General features: G+C 46.1%; 1 protein-coding gene across 1 annotated transcript in view; it reads left to right on the forward strand.

The window, feature by feature from the left end:
- The window catches only part of LOC135916357 (structural maintenance of chromosomes flexible hinge domain-containing protein 1-like), a 373,767-nt gene that overhangs the window by 100,899 nt on the left and 255,510 nt on the right, over positions 1-17,358 (forward strand). Inside the window, exon 13 of the mRNA XM_065449720.2 lies at positions 6,665-6,839. Coding sequence (XP_065305792.1) covers positions 6,665-6,839 — 175 coding nt within the window. The remainder of the gene's footprint in view (positions 1-6,664; positions 6,840-17,358) is intronic.

Below are 17,358 nucleotides of genomic sequence, written 5' to 3' on the forward strand. Positions count from 1 at the left end.
TTTATTCGTATTTGAAGATATTCGACTCAATTAGCAATGGGTTTTACCATTATTTTTAGAATATTCTACTTGCTGTGCATTTTACTAACCCATTCCTTCTGTTTTTTTTTTCAATAATGTAAACACTACACCTTACTGTTAAAACTGGATTAAGTGCTTTTATTATTGCGGTAGCAATTATATGGACACTCCGGGTGGGTTTTTACCGTCGTCATCGCCGTGACTCTCCGTCACGGTGTACGACTATACTAAGGTGTTGACACTGCGCCCGTCGGCGCGTCCACAGTATGTTTGGCCGCGGCGGAGCGCACCCTGTAGTTCTACTGCGAGACGACAGATGGCGCCGTGACCAGCGGGCTCAGATCAGTGAGCTGGTGCCTTGAGGTTACACTGCCCGTGCTCCATTTTCGAGTTTAGTAGCGTGAGTACAACTGAAAGCGCTAAGAAAATGCTTTACATGTAATAAAATCATGTGTGTGTCAGGCCTAATGCTTTACTGATACGAAAGTATCTGCTGTACAGCAGTTAATGATGTCATGCACATCGCGAAGCACTTAAAGCCCATTTCCAAAGGCGCGGTGTTGCTTGTTGCCTGTGTCAGGCGGTGGGAACGGGCAAAGAAGCACAGCAATTTCGCATCTAAGTTCTGTAGCGCAGCAGCGTGGCAGCCGCTGAAGTGCACGGGATTTTGGTCTCTTCGAAAACACGTTGGGCATGTCCGGCGCCGAGGGCACCGGCTGCACACAGCGGCACCGCTCGCTACTGTTGAATTGGCTCTTTACGGACATCATCACATTCCCAGTCCTCTACACAGATAAGGCTGTCGAGTTTCTGCTTCACCGCATCTACGAAGTCATTTGCTGATGTGACATTGTTCGGGTTTATAAGGGCCCTCAAATCGGATATGTCTAGTAGTGGCTTCTCTCCCTCAACTACTCTGCAGTTGCCAAATTTAGGAGGCTTGAGGAGGGTGTAAATGCATAATGTCTGGTACAGCTGCAAGAAAGTAGGCATTGATGGGTGGTCATTCTGGCTTCCAGCCAATCTTACCTTACCAAAGAAACATTCAATTGGATCTTTATTCATCTTGCTTGTCAAGACATATTTAAAATTGTAATCGTGCAGGAGAGCATTGCAAAGTTCTTTTGTGGATTTTTATGTGACTCGAAGGCCCTCAGATGTGCTCTTGGTGAGGAACATGTTTTTTGTTATCAAGCCACACTGAAGTTCCTTCTCCCAGCATATTGAAGATGATGTCGCTTAGCCGCTGGCTCCAAGGCTATTTCCGAGTCCACAGCTGTCGCAGCGGGCAAAGAAGCTTGCAGATGCTGCGTCGCACTCTTGTCGTTGACTTTCTGTCGACGTCGCTTGGGTGCTCGCCCAAGAGGTTCCCTCTTAAAAGGCTGCTTTCGAGGTCTGTTTGGTCGTGCGAGGTACTTTGGGAAATTTGGAAATAAGGTGGGAATTGCGTCTTTAGACAGTACAGGCCTCTTTTCGGCGTTAAGCAGCACTTTTCCATTGAGCTTCGCATAATATGTCCGGGATATCACGTCCTCTGAAGAATGCTTGGCGCAGACATGGTCGGTAGGTGTCAAAGTCCGGTCTGCCCTCGGCATCGCACAAGCCACTGCTCCCAACGAACATTGTTGGACGGAGCTTTGAACAGGGGCACACGCTCCGTGCAAGCCCGGTAGCGCTAATTGCAGTTTGGGACGGCACACTTTCTTCCCATTGCAAATACGTCCCCCCCCCCCCCCCCAAAAAAATCGCTGCTACTTTCATCTGCGCAATGCCCACCAGAGGCGAGCCTCTATGGCGATGAAAGCTAAACACAAGGCCATCAAACACTGGAATAAAAAAAACGTGTTCAAAACACCAAGGAAGTGCAGCCGCACCAGCAAAAACTGCGAGGTAGCGCAGCACGCGCGTGGCAGCTCGCCACGATTTGGGACCGCATTTCACAGCGCCCTCTACATCGGCTGTGACCACGCCTCTTCTCCTGGCTCGCTACCCCCGAACATACTGTGGTCGCGAGCGGGCGGCGCTCTCGCACGCTGCGAGGAGAGAGTGTCAACACCTCTCTGTATACTTCTTACACCGTGCTGTCCGTATAAAGTCCAACGGTGATAAAATCGTTGGCATGCAACGCATGCTGTATGTGCGAGTGAAAGCCTTTGCGGCTGAGGCATCGATAGCGGCTCAGTCTCGCGCATTCAAGAGAGGAAAGCGGGGAGGAAGTGTGCTGTCTTCAGTTGCGCACAAGGCACCAGTGGAACAGATGAGACATTCATTTGATGGATCGCGATCCGTATGTGTGCAGGCGCGAGTAAGAGCGGTGCGAGAGAGGAAATCTGGGCTTTTGCTCCTTGAATATATGACTCTGCCTAGGCACTACCGAGGAGGTTTCCTAGCGCGTCTTGTAGGCGTTTGTGCCTAGGTGTGCCGGCATTGCGAAGTGGAGTCGAATTTGTTTACGCTCAGATGCTGGCTGCCGGCGCAGTAAAATAGATGAGGCGGCGGGCACTGACACACAATTTTGCGACCGCTGTGTCGGACATACTGTCTTGCGCCTGTGGCGCTCATGCTAAGTCAGTTGAGTGCAAGTTGCTGAAAGGTCGGTGGTGACGATGACTGACTCAGCACCAGCGCAGCAAGCGCAAGAATGTCTGTCTGACGTACCTTCAGAGGCAAAGTTGTGACTGTTGTTGCAGAAGTCGCAGGGCACGGTAGTGCTCGAGCTTAGCGTCGCAAGTTAGCGGCTGGACGGAATTCTGTTTATTCAATCGTGTATTTTACTAATTGTAACAACGTGTCATTATTTCGCATTATTGGCGGCACTTCCAGGACACCAAAGCTAGAATTCGGACTGGTCTGTGGGTTGGGCCTCGCCGATGCTTGCGTGTGCCTGGGGTGTATAAGATGGGATGTCCGCTATTGCGGACAGCCAATTTTTTATGCGAACACCTCCTGGCACGCTTAGCCTCCGTGGCACCAACCCACGGTGTGCCCTGCTTCCAGCTTTGATCCCCCCCCCCCCCCCCCACCGCTACCCCTTGGGTGCCCTAGAGATCTTGCGTTGTCTACTTTATTATAACTTCAGGTGCTCTCCTGAGTCCTTCGTTTGCCGGTTACATGTGCCCTCTTGGAGCAGTGCTTGTAAAAAATAAAATCTGTTGTCGCGATGAAAAAAGCGACCCATGACTTGTACAACCTTGCCGCTTCAGACACAGCGATCACCAAATGGGGCGTCCGTGCCCACTGCCTCACCGTGCGGGCAGCCAGCGGACTCCGCACTCTACAATGCTTGCTTGCCTAGGGGGCAAACGACTACAACACGTGCTAAGAAACCTCCTCCGTAGTGCCTAGGCAGGGTCGTATATTGAAGGAGCAAAAGCCCCCGGATTTTCTCTCTCACGCGCGCTGTTACTCGCGCCTGTGAACAAACGACTGGCGATACCTCAAATGAACATCTCGTGGGCAGCGGTGGTGGTGGTGGGGGGAGTTGGGCGTTCTACTTACGGCGGCCACGCGCGCCCGACTGGGCCGCTGCATCCTGAAAGCCATTTGCAAAGGGGACAGGGTCTGCCGTGCTCTGTTTTCCCCGCTTAGTTCACGTTGAAGCGAGAGGTAGCATGAAGGTCAATTTGCTCATTGCTTTTGCCGCGCTTCCTCACTCTACCATTGCGACATCAATTTTCTGTGGTCATCAAGTGAGATGTGTTCACATAAGCATGTGCGTGCATGACACCATGCTTTTTAATTTAGTTACTAAGTAAATGTTACAAATTTATACGGCTGATAAAACATACGGCTGATAAAACTAATAGCGTTACTTGGTATAGCTGCCTACTAATTTGCTATCGCGATCGATGCTTCGCCTTTCGGGCGAAACTGCTACTTTTTTTTTTTAATCTGCTTACTAGAGAGTGACTGCATCGGGCTACGTGGTGTCAGCCCGTCTCGACATAAAACAAAGTTCTGTGTCACTCAGGGAATTTAGCAAAACCAATCAGGGAAAACCTGGAAAACTCAGGGAATTCGGAAATGTCAACTTGGTAGACACCCTGGGGTATGAAAATTTCACGGGCAGGCTTCCCGCAATAGCATGCTGCCTGACAAGGCTGCTGGCTGGGCCTAATAAGCATGCCTTGTTGGGAGTTGGTAGTGTGTACTAGAATGGGGGAATGGGTCCAGCGCGCGCCTTGGCAAGCGCTGAGGGTGATACAGAAAATTCTAAAATTGTGGCAGCACTGCCGTCACCTTATCCTAAAGCTCTGGCTGTATCAGCGGTGCCCATTGGCTGAGGCAAGCTCATGGGCTGAATAGGCTCATGGCCTGATTTTTATTAATCATATCTTGAGAAGCCAACAGACAAAGACACCAAGGACAATTTAGGGAAAATTACTTGTACTTACTAATTGAAATAAAGAAATGATAAATTAATGGCAATGAAAGTGGATGTAAAAGCAACTTGCCGCAGGCGGGGAACGATGCCATGTCTTTGCATTATGCGTGCAAAGCTCTGACCAATTGAGCTACTGTGGCGTCGTTGAGCCCATGCTGGACCCACTCTCTCTATCTAGTGCACTCTGCAGTTGGCGAAAAGAGTTAGAGTTTGGTGCTGTGTTTGTAAAATGTGTCGCAGTGGCTGTATGGCATTTAGAAAGCCGAGGAGCCACCTCGTTAAAAAAATTAAAGGCACGAGTGTCACGGGCAACTCAAGAATAGTGGCAACTTGGTCCGTGATTGCCATGTTTTCAACATTGCGTGTGCATACAGATCAGTCTGAAAATTAAACAAGACACTGTACGACACCTGAAATTTCGGACGCCATTCTACATTATTTCTGTGGTGAGTTGAAATGCTGCGCAGAATTCGAATAATTGTCCACAGTCTGAAAAATAGTGGGCAGCTTACTTTTTCCCGTGTGTTGCAATAATTGTTTGTTACTGTGTCTGCTTCATGCGAAGACCACAGATCCTCAGACATTAATTTTTCAACGTTAATAAATTTAAACGAATGCAAACATCTCAGTCTGTCACAAGTTTCGATTCTTAGGTATGCACGGCTATTTGCCCATGTATTTTATTGTACACTTTGGCAAATAATATCTCGAAACGGGTATCATCCTGAAAATTCATTTCATGTGGGTACGTCTTGCAAGTTCAGCAGCTACAATTAGTAAATTATGTGCCATAACATAATTAATTAGTAAATTATCTGCTAATTTTTTTTAATTAGATGAATACGTGTTTTGATTTCTTGGACTTGTTATGTCTGTATCTTCGAATAATCCAACTCAAGGACAAGAATTATGCAATCTGCCAGATATATATATATATATATATATATATATATATATATATATATATATATATATATATATATATATATATATATATATATAGTGCAGCTGACGGTGGTCTGCTTTGAACACTTGTCAGTTGCACTTTGCTCCTATAAGAGGCAATGTGGTGAAAGTGGTGCAAATCATGGGTTCCCCTCAAAGAGGCGTGACACATATACTGATAAATTGCCGCTGAAGGCTGCTTGTGTTTCCACTCCTTAGCACACCGTGTTGGATGTAAGTATGGGTATAAATTAGTGAATGTTAGCAAGTAGAAAAACAAGTACAGAATACAGAAGCATAAGTTGAACTGCAGAGGCTTACCTCTATGATGTATAAATAGTAAGGTACCACTTATAGGTTACTGTAGAGTGCACAGAGTACAGTCACTGGCGGATTTTTCAGACTCCAAATATTGGGACTTCATAAATGCACTGTCAGGATTTCCAGAGAGCTAATGCATTCTTGCAATCGATTTTTCGGACGAATTTAGGCCCAAATGTTCAATTTTCTGGACTAAATCGCTCACTCTGGGTCACACTACCCGATTATGGTGATTGCCATGTTGAATTTTCCACTGGCTTGGCTTCCAGTGGTCCGCTCACTAGCCTGGAAGATTAGGAGGCGCCCGCTTTTATTATTGAGTGCACACCATGTTCCCATCTCGGAGGCGATGCTCGCTCTTCTTTGGCTGACAAAACGCTCCAGGGGACAGCACTTTTTCTTGTTTTTTTTTCTTTTTCGGTCAGCACTATCGTCATAATCATTTAATGCAGGATCTATTTTTTTTTTTCATGTTTCCTGTGCTAGTTGCTCGTTGTGTGTCTTGAAGACGTGGCCGCATCCTTGTGTGTGTGTTTGTGATCGGCACCACCTCATGTGCCTTCGTGAAAGCCGAGTTGTGCGAAGAAACGTGGCTTGTTTCTTTAATCTCCATGGTGATCTCGGGCAACGGAGATTGTTAACATGGTCACGCTTTGTCAGACTGCATGCGGAGACGACGTCACTCTTGCGCAAATCCAAGCAAATGTGATCACTTCCATGTCTAGTATAAGGTAGGGCATTATTAGAGATTTTTTAAAGCTGCTCTAAGCCTGATAAATGTTATGTTTTGGGGTGAATGAGTTTTTCGGACTGTTTGATTTTCTGGACTATTTTTTTTGTCCCCACGAGGTCTGGAAAATCAGTCAGCGACTGTGTTGTGATACCCATATTTTGGCTTCAGTTGCTTTCTGTTTTGACATCTGCATGTGAAAATATTCCACTGCCCTAATTTGATGTGCTTTCTTGCCTGTTTTTTTTTTTTCGTTGTTCAAGACGGTGATGACGAGGATGAACTGATGACCAACAGCATCAAGCCAGCCCGAGGTCAGCGACCTATCTTTGAATGCTTCTGGAATGGGCGACTCATTCCTTATACCACCATTGAGGAGTTCGACTGGTGCAGCCCTCCCAAGAAAGCAAGAAACATTCCCCTTGAATGCTTCAACAGGTGATTTAAGCTTCCACGCGCCCTTTCTTTGACAGCCAGCGATGATTTATTGGAATGGACATCAGTATGTTGGTAACCTAAGGGAACAGGGCACGACAGTGCACAGGAGATATTTTAATAGTGCCTTGTTATTGAAGTTTCCATAAACATTTTACAATGTTTGAGTTCAGATACTCTAACAGCAGTTAAAGCGCTAAAAAAAAAAAAAAGGCTTTAGAAAGGTCATTTCTGTGCTCCTGAGCTTTCAAAATATTATGCCTACAAATACTATAAAAAAGTTCAATATCCAAGCAGTGAAAAATTTCTATTCTATGATGCAAGAAGTCTGTCATTTTTGGTCTAAATTGCCTTAGAACATTCATTATGCTTTCTTTCCAAAACTGCAACTTCTATATCATTCTCGCATACAGATACAGTGGAATCTCGATGATGCGACTCTCACGGGGTCACGAAGAATATTCGTATTAACTGAAATTCGTATAATAGAAACAATTAAAACTAGCTAAATTAAAGAGTCAGAGGGGAACTCACTCAGGCACATGTACATAAAAAGCATTTATTTCTTGAAGAAAAAGTCTCTAATGTCCTTCTGCTTCTTTTTCTTTGTCAGGTCACTTAGCAGACTGTTCAAATCCATAAAAACGCGTGCACGTGTCGTCGCTGACTTCATCCGCGGCCATAGCACTCCTCAGAACGTCGAGCGCGTGCAGCGTTTCAGCCGCCAATGGTGGTGTCCTATGCCATCGCCCCCGTCTAATACAAAGAACGTGGCCCGAAGCACAGCAACTACTCCATCCGATGGCGCGCGGAAAAGGAGGAATGGCACAAAAGCAACAAGCGCCACACTTTCAAACTCTTCGCGCCCAGTCGCGGCCTCCGCACCAAAAGAGAAAGGGAGAAATCGCGTGACTGTGCGCTGTTCTCTTTCCCGGCCTTCGGTGGGGCGGCGTTTATTGGCAAAAGCCTTTCATGCTCGCGGTCAGGTCCGTCCGTGCACTAGAATCGTGCCAACTGTTGCCTCTCCTACGTGCAGCGGCATAACCTCCTCCCCAACCGGCGCACCAGTGGGGGGCGCAGCTGTGCATAGCAGCCGTGACGTCACACAGTAGCGGTAGAACGAGCGTGCGTGCGTCGGCGGTGGCAGCTGCACTGTTGCTCTTTTGCCAAACGTCTCGTTGCAGTCGAGTGAGTGAGACGCATGGTTCCGAAGCGGCCCAGTTATTCCGCGCCAAGCAGTTTGGGAAAGCGGCAGCGGACGCCGGATTCCCCCAACCCAACACCAAACGCCAGAAGAACAAGGAGCAAATGCGCATGCTACGACTGAACATGTCACCAGATGCGAAAGCAAGGAAGGCAGAACGGAAACGCCAACAGCGACTGATTAGATCGCCGGGTACCAAAGGCAGGGAAGCAGAACGAAAGCAGCAGCAGCGACAGGTGATATCGCCGAACACCAAAGCGAATGAATTGGAGCGCAGACGGCAGCAGCGACTGGCTATTTCACCGAAAAGCAAAGCCAGGGAAGCGGAGCGCAGACGGCAGTAGCGTCTGGCTTTCGCCAAGCACACTTTAGAATTTCCAAAGTGTTTTTGATAATTTTTGTATCAACAGACGCGTCTTGAAAATTTATTCGTAACAACCGTTCTCTAGCACGTTACAAAGTAATGGAGCTCGGCCGGGACCACAGAAAAATTTGTATCATCCAGGAATTCGTATTAGCCATGATCGTATCATCGAGATTCCACTGTATAGTACATTTCCAATTTGGCTCAGGTGGCTGATTTAATCCCAGCGGGCATCCATGTATCTCTGTGGGTGCAAACCTTCATTGTTTGGATCCTAAAATTAGCCTTCACTGCATAATTTGAACTTGACCAGTCAGCATACCCGTGCCTGACCCCTATGGTAAGCCCAATAGTGACCCCTTTGGTAGCAGCATTTACTTGGCGTAGCTTAGGAGACAGTGAATCTGTTAAAACACATGTTACTTCCCGCCGAAAACACGTATATTTAGCGAGCCTTAGGAAGGATTTAAAGGTGTAGCTCACAATGTTGGATTACAATATTCACCCGATTCTAACGTGCTCCTTTCTTTTTTCTTCCAAGAAAATTTGGCAAATAATTGCTGTGCAGTACAATCGGGCAAGATAGCAAAACTGCCTTTGTGACGTTCAGATGCTTTGCTACATTACACAGCTGTACAGCGGTGAAGCTGACTGCAATAATCTGGCCGCTATTGCGCAACATAAATTAAACCTTTGCCCACTTTTCTTGCTAAGCAAGTCAGATTTGTGTTAGGTTTCTACTTTGAACACAAAAAGCTGGTGCATGTTTGATTCGGGGGTGTCTTAGAATCTGGAAAGTACACTTGAACCTCGTTATAACAAAATTGAAGGGGGAGCCAAAATTACTTTGTTGTTTTCATTGCTGTTATGTCCATGATTGTCATTTACGTCAATGTGCACTCGAACCTCGTTATGATCAGGTAGTCTACCAGCCGGGAAAACTGGGATTTCTCAGGGACTTTGAATAGTCTGGAAATACTCAGGGAAAACTCATGCAATTTGTGGTTCTGTCAGGGAAAATTAGCTGTAATTTTATTGAGAGGGAACGAAAGTCGCAGTAATGCTGGCTTGCGTAACAGAGAGGAATCGTAACGAATCGTCTTTTGACGCCACGTGTGTCGTCGGCTGCCGACTTTCCGGACGCCCGACGGCTCCGCGGCACCATCACAAACCCCATGGAGTCAATGTCTAAGAACGTCTAAAATTCCCGACGCAAGAGCCCGTCACCGTCCGATTTTTCGGACTTTCTGCCGTAACCGCAGGTCTGAAACGGTATTAATCGAAGCCACCATTGCCGCCGTTTTGATTACCTCGCTGCCATTGTAAACACTAGGCCCAGCTGCTTCAACGTTCTTTATTAAGCTTTCTGCCATTCGGCGCCATGTTTTTAATTGAAAGAATTTGCCACTGTAAGCAATGGCACCGACTCTGTCTTTGTGGTCCTTGCGATTGGCTTCGAAGCTCGGAAAGTACAGCGCGTTGCATAATGCCGGTTCCCAAATGTTAGCTTTCCCTCAATACATAATTGTTACGCGGTGAAGCATAACAAGCGTGGGAAGGGGGCAGTTGTCAAGGGACACAGTATCTATTCCTTAATTATACATGCATCCATCCCCCATCTCCTGTCACAGTACGGACACCGATATGCCGAATAAGCGTGCTGGTAGGCCTTTTTAGATGTGCCTTTGGCGATTTGAGCCTTTAATGGCAGTAAAAGACATACATTCATTTTTTCGGACTGCCCGATTTTACGGACGTTTTTAAGGCCCTTAGGGAGCCCGAAAAATTGGATGTTGACTGTACAGCTGACGAAAAGGATGCTTCAAATGGTCCATGGGGCGAACATGCGGTGGAAGGAAGAAAAGAACTGAAAGGACATATGCATTGAGGAATGAATGGTAAAGGAAGCCTGCCGCTGCTTTTTTCAAGGAGCTTGAGCTCAAAAAAGAAAGTGTTGGCTGACGCCGGAATGATGGTGTCCCATCTCCAAACCGACGTCTTTAAAGCAGTGAAACGCAACACTGAGGCATCGTGCGCGGGCTAAGAGTATGTCAGGAGAGTTGAGGTTGACACACTGGCTGTTGAGAATCTCATTTGTGACAAAGTTCGGGCCTCACACCAATGAGCTTGCTATAAATCGATTAAAGTAGCTCATATCACCTTCAGTCGGCAGCCATATTTGTAGACGCGACCTATAATTGCCATATCTGTGCAGTGGTAGCAAGGAATAGAGCATGAACGTTAAGCTTACGGGAAAATGAACATTCTGATAACCTAAATTACTTCCATTTTGCTTCTGAGTGGTGTGTATAGTTACAGAGTATCGCTTTGGTGAAAGCACTACCATGTTTTACGTGACGCTTGATTTGGGCATGTTGGTAGCAACCTTGAAATATATATATATTTTTTCTTTCTTGAAATGCTTGAGGCTAATGAATAACTACTGCATGTAATTCGAGTGGGGGACTTCATCCTTTTTGTGAAGAAAGCATGACTGACTTTACAACATTCAAATATTAAGTTACTCTGTAATTATAATGACGCATCATAATATGCTCAAAGAATCGTTCTGTCACCTTGCTTTGCTTTCAGTGGTGTCTCAAGCACACCTATTGTTCACACATATGTATCGACAGTCGATCATAATTCGTAGCTGAAGGGGATATTCGAAAAAATTTGTTTATGCGTGCATCTCGCTTTTATTCGTATTAGAGAATGTTCCACTCGATTCACAATTAGTTTTACCATTTTTTTTCAAAGTGCTGTTATTCGATGTGCATTTTACTAACCCCTCGCTTCAGATATTTTTTTATTTATAAAATAAATGATAGTACTCCTTACCATTCAAACTGGATAAAGTCGTTTTTAGCATGCTTACTAGAGAGTGACAGCATTGGGCGACATAGTGTCAGCCTGACTTGATGTAAAAGAAAGTTTTGTCTCACTCAGGGAATTTTACAAAGGCACTCAGCGAAAACCTGGAAAATTCAAGAAATTCGGAAATGCCAACTTGGTAGATACCCTGATGATGAAGTTGAAGGGGAAGCCGAAATTACTTCGTTATACCATTACTTCATTATATAGACTATTGTCCTTTACTGCAGTATATTCCCCAGTGGTGTGCGCAACTTTAAACATTCAGAGAAGGCTCTGGCTCTGCGGCCTGCGGAACTGCTACACGGCCCTGTACGTGATGCAAATTTAATAAAACAACAGCAAAAGACTCCGTTGTGTGCAACATGCTACTTTTAGCACCTGATGCAACAGCTGTTTAGATAGCATCCTTATGTTCCAATGTGATGTTCTCTCACTTCCATTTTCTATTTGGCTTGCTCATATTGTCGTGGAACCTGTGAAACAGTCACGCAGTCTATGGGAACAGCTAGCATGCTGCAATACTGATGAAGTCCTTCGTGTTCGAGCAGCATGTGGCACACAACACGTAGCACCAACTACGGAGCTGGGGTGGTATTCTTGGGCGACTTCCATGCCTTTAGGAGATAGTTTCACTTTTGCGTGGTGTTCTGAACTTGTCAAAGTGCATGGCCGAAAGACCTTGGCACGGCGCTAGAAGCGCTGTCGGCTATATAGGCAGACGTGTTTGGCTCGTGAAACTATCTGGTCTGCTACTCCCTCGTGGTGCCGCTGCTGTCACTTCCCTGCTGTCAGAGTTGCGTTTTCTGTGCGAGCACGCTGACTTAGCCGTCTCGTGCTGGTTTCACACAATCTTAGAGGTTACATCTAGCTGCACCAGCCAGTGAAGTGTATTGCAGTGAGAGAAAGAGAAGTGAAGGCACTGGTTCTTTGGCATGCCGCGAGCGAGCATCATCAAGAATATGTGGTGCAGTGCAGCTAGGCATGACCTTTGCAGTTGTGATCTCGGAGGGTGTGCCTAGAGACCTAGCTTTGCCAGCTATGTGCTACATCAAGAGAGAGGTGCGATAAGATAAGAAAGAAGTGCTGCTTGTCTGCAGCCACCATGCGCATGGCTGCGTGCTGTGGTGAGAAAGACCAGTGTTGCTTGATGGTGTATTTGACGCGAGAATTTGGACCACCATGCCAAATGAGTGTGGAACCTGTTGGAAAGTGAGGTGCTTGGTGCACAATGGTTGGCACCTTTGGTTTTGGAGACACACCTAGTTTGTTATATCCATTGGTAGAACAATTTTACTTCGTCAAAGTTATGTTTAAAATACATGAATTTCTATGGGAAATTCAAGCAGAATTACATTTAGTACTTCGTTATATTCATAATGTCCTTATATCCCATCTTATTATAACAAGGTTCAGTGCCCAAAGGGTTACACAGTTGTAAACATGGAAATATAAAAGATGACTTTGCAGCCTATGGAACTGCTACACAACTGTGCGTGCAATGAAATTTAAATAAAACAACAAAATAATCTTCAAGCTGTGCGACAAGCGACTCCTTAGCACCGAATTTCAGCAGCCTTTAGATAGCTGCTTTCATTTAGCAGTGTAGCGGCAAATTCGTCCTTGCAGTGCAGCTGCAGCATAACTTCACTCTGGCTAAATTTGCTATAAGTGCAGAGCACATACGATCAATATAATGTTGGCAAAGTCGCAGGTTGGTATTGCGAAGCATTGCACAAATCAGTGCAGCATAACATGCTTAAGTAGGCCAAGATGATGGGACCCGAATTGCCAGAGACGCACTTTGTCATTTTGCTATTGCCTTGTGGTTTAATATCAGCCGCGATGGTGCATGAAAAGCAAAGATAAGTTGTATTCACGTGCGATATTCTTGAGCCATCATATCCGGTGGTGCATTATCTTCAACACATTTTGCATGTCTTTACATTGGGCACGTCAACTAGCCCAACAAAACCCTTTCTAACAAAATGCCAAAAACGCTATCGGCAAAAACTACATACTGCATACTGCAGTTATCACGAAGGAGAATGCGAAGCAACGGCCATGGTGTAGATGTGGTGGCAAATGGTACCGGAATGTGATGCCATTGGAGAAAAATGGACAAAATTTTATGCACACTTTGTGCCAAGCCTCAGCTACACATTACTACAGATGACTGTAGTTGCCTCTTTGGTCTCTGGTAGCTAAGGTCCTTTCCTGGTTGCTTCAATGCGCTAGAACGCATCGTGGCTTTGCTTGTTGAATGTACCCAGCCAGATACAGAAAACTGGCCCTACTTCGAGAAGAATGCTTTTCATTAACCCTTTGACGGTTTTTGCCGTACATGTACGGCGGCGGTATCTGTCCCGCAAGGTCTTCGCCGTACGGGTACAGTTTCGAACCTCCGTTTGAAATTTCGCGCCATAATGACGATGCACGCTTACTGGGAGGTGCTGCCACCTCTTAGGACTTACAAGAAGCGTTTGAAATTTGTGTTACCTTCTTGGGGAGATAAACAGAACTTCAAGCTTCAGTGCGTCGCGCAGTTGCGGTTTCGGTTTCGCCGCGTGATCGCAACGGAGGCGCGCGAAAAGTCATTTTTCTCTTTGTCGGCACTCTCTTGCAGATGCTGTGGAAGTTGATTTCTATCTTGATTGGCGCTGCTCTTAGCTTGTTTATAACCGCCGCTCGTGAGGTATTCTCGCTCTCAGCGGCAACACGCTTTCGCGGTTTTGGTTCCACCGCAACGGATGCGCGTGAAACGCGATTTTTATCTTTGTCGGCACGCTATTGCAGGGGCGGCGGAAGTTGATTTCTGTCTTGATTGGCACTGCTGTTAGCTCGTTTATCACCGCCGCTCATGAGGTATTCTCGCTCTCTGCGGCTGTGCGGAGACTCGTGTTTCAAGGAGTACCACACTCTAAAATACGATTGAACATATTGCAGTTCTGAGTGATGCTGACCCCAAAATACTGTTCCTAATTTTTTTTTTACTATTTATTCCCGACTTTATACATCTTGTACATTCAAGATCCGCAATAAAGTAATTTGACCACTCGGGAAAGTTTTCTTCAAAATAATTCGACCCTCAAAGGGTTAAAAGAGTATTGTGACTCTGTAACGGTGTGGGCACAACACATGAGCAATATACTGTCAATCCCATTTATAACGAACTGTATAGTTTCGCAGAAGGTAGTTGTTATATGTGGGCTTCTCATATCCATGCTCTTGGGACAAAGGAACGACAACACAGTAGTGCAAACAATCACAAGGGCATTTATTGCACCTTTCATAGATCAATGCCTGCTAGCCGAGTTGCTATCCACAAAACATGCCGATGGGCGCGTGACTAGTCTGGAAGTTCGACTCACCGCGACCGGATAACGAGTGAATATGTTCGCCCCATACTGGATCCCACCGCCTGGTTGTTCGCGCTTACGGTCACGCGAACGGTGGCGTGTTCGAAGGAGGCCTCACGAGACGGTCTCACAGAAGCATGGATCGGCGCACGCGCAGGGCATCCGCGCCACTCGCTGACCCGCAACCCAAGAGGAAGAGCCTTGTCCTTTTCGCACCCAAGTTAACCCGCCGATAGGCGGATTTAGTAGCGCAACACTTGCACCATCTTTCGTACTACGCTTCAACCACACAGACCGCTGCCGGCCCCAGGCCACGCGGCGGAGCCGCATTGCAGCAGACGGGATCTATGCAGGAAAACAAGATATCGGGGGACGCGTGAGAGTAGCGGATCTCCATATATATTAGTAGTTCATTATATATGGACTCGCCCTTAAAAATGTCCAGAATTAACCGTAGTGAAGCTGGCGTCACCAGTCACAATTCGGCAGCACTTTGGTACAAAAACCAGATATTCAGTGTCATTTTTGTTCCTGGTGCGATCCTACCCCTAGCTGCAAACTTCCATTAAAAACGTCTATCTCAAGAATGAAATGCCGTGTCGAGTAGTTCTTTCAAAACAGCGCCTGGTTCCACTCGCCCGTCATTTCGAAACTGGAAGCACAGCTGTCATTTTTTTATTCAAGAGCTTGGGATATATTTTACTACCAGTTGGACATGGTGGTGTTCTGCATATGAGAGCAAGGCGTTCTAGTTGGCTGGAAGCTTAAACTTCGTGAACTACTCAGTGGGTCGCCATTCTGTGAAGGTCTCTAACATCATGGTTTCGACATTGCTACTGCTCATCAGCCACACAAGAGCTGTAAAATTACGTTCTCCCTGTTGCTCCCAGAGGGATATATATATATATATATAATAAATAAATAAAATGTTTGGAAGGTAAAACGCCACCAGGAACCATTATCAGCAATTGGCAATGTGTAAACGAAGCGCCGCCTAACTGTGATCTCCTGATAACGGCGTAGTAACTGCCGATTGCAGCATTGCGTGGCGACAGCACGGGATGCAGCATTCTCGCCGACTCGGGTCGTTTAGGGCCGCGTCGAGAGGAGCGCTTGAGTGGCTGTTGTTGCCATTATGGAAAGACTTGGATGTTCTTTCCAAATCATTGAAAAAGGCTTAATGGACATGAGGCCATACGGACAGTTGTGCAAAAACGGGAGTGATGCCATCGTGGCATCTGATATTGCACTGGTGCACACGTCAGCTCCACACCATGCTGTTTATGCTGTACATTCCAACCGCTCCATTCCAACCGTCGCAATAGGAATTGAGCGGGGTGCGTGCTTTGGTGTGCCCAGTTTATTTATTTATTTATTTGGTATAGCTACATCGCCTGCACAGCATTATCGTAGGGGGGGGTTAAAATACAGGGGGTCACAATGGAAAAATATTCAGCAATATCAAAAGAATACATCGGTAAATGCAACATTGTTCAAGCCCTGAAATTCCCTATGGCGGAAGACAAACTAACGAAGTACAACAACAACAATAACAACAACAACAAAAAAAAAGACAAGAAATAGTGCATACAGTAGCGTATGTGCAGAGATGAATAACAGAACATTGAAAGAATATGGCTCTTAATAGCATTTTCAATACTAGGCACTGCCATGACTTCACTAGGGAGCTCATTCCAATCGTTAGTCGCGATAAGAAAAAATGAATATCTAAACAGTCGCCTTTGGCATTCACGTGGGCCCTCTTTTTACCGTAACCGGGTTCGAAATGTTCGTTGTAGCAGTACGGTGATATTGATACCCCTGTCAAGCGGGCAAGTTAAGTGCACTTACTGGGAGTGCACTTCTGGATCTTGAGTCACACTTTAGGCAACGCGCTTCTTAACGGGAAAACAGAGTGTACTCCCAGTAAAAAAAATGGCGACAGACTAAGAGCGCGTTTTTAAAGATGTAAATTAACAAGAGAAAGCTGCTAAAAAGCGGTTGTTTTAAGTAGAATTATATATAAAAACAAACTTCATCTATTTGTCTCAACAAAAAACCAAGACGTTTTTATTATAAATCTGTTGCAAGTCAATGCTGGCCAAGACGAATGCCTAGCAAATCCAAAACAACATGGTGGCGTGCGGCGAGGCGGCAGTTGATCCTGCTAGAACAGAGTATGAGCAAGTATATGTGAGCAAAGACGGCGAGTTCGATATTTAGCTACACTGCCAAATGCCTTGCACACGGCTCAAAGCACGACCGGCGTGGTCAGCACGCTTTCACACCAAAATAAACAGGAGCTGAAGTAACATGGCGGCGCCGCAGTGCCGCATCATTCTCGCGCCGTTAGTTGCGTACATGATAAATTCGTTTCTTTATTGTGCTGTTTCGCTTCTCGCTAAACGCAAATTATATTGTTAAAAGCTGTTCACTAACTGAAATGAACTTCTGTGTCCTTTTTCTATGCATCACATTTTGCGTCGTTGAAAGCGTTGGCGGCAAGGCTAGGCACTCCTTCAAACCGTTGGCGGCGAGGCTACGTACTCGGCCAGCAAAGTGCGTTCCGTGAACGTACTCGGACTTGAGTGCACTCATCTGAGAGTACACTCCGCTGCGACGTTAAGATTTGGGAAAGTGCACTTAAAAACCGAGTGCACTCGCCGTAAGTGCACTTAACTTGCCCGCTTGAGAGGGGTATAAGAAACATTCGTTATAGTA

This window comes from Dermacentor albipictus, chromosome 5, assembly GCF_038994185.2.
Source record: "Dermacentor albipictus isolate Rhodes 1998 colony chromosome 5, USDA_Dalb.pri_finalv2, whole genome shotgun sequence".
In the NCBI taxonomy this organism is placed as follows: Eukaryota; Metazoa; Arthropoda; class Arachnida; order Ixodida; family Ixodidae; genus Dermacentor; species Dermacentor albipictus.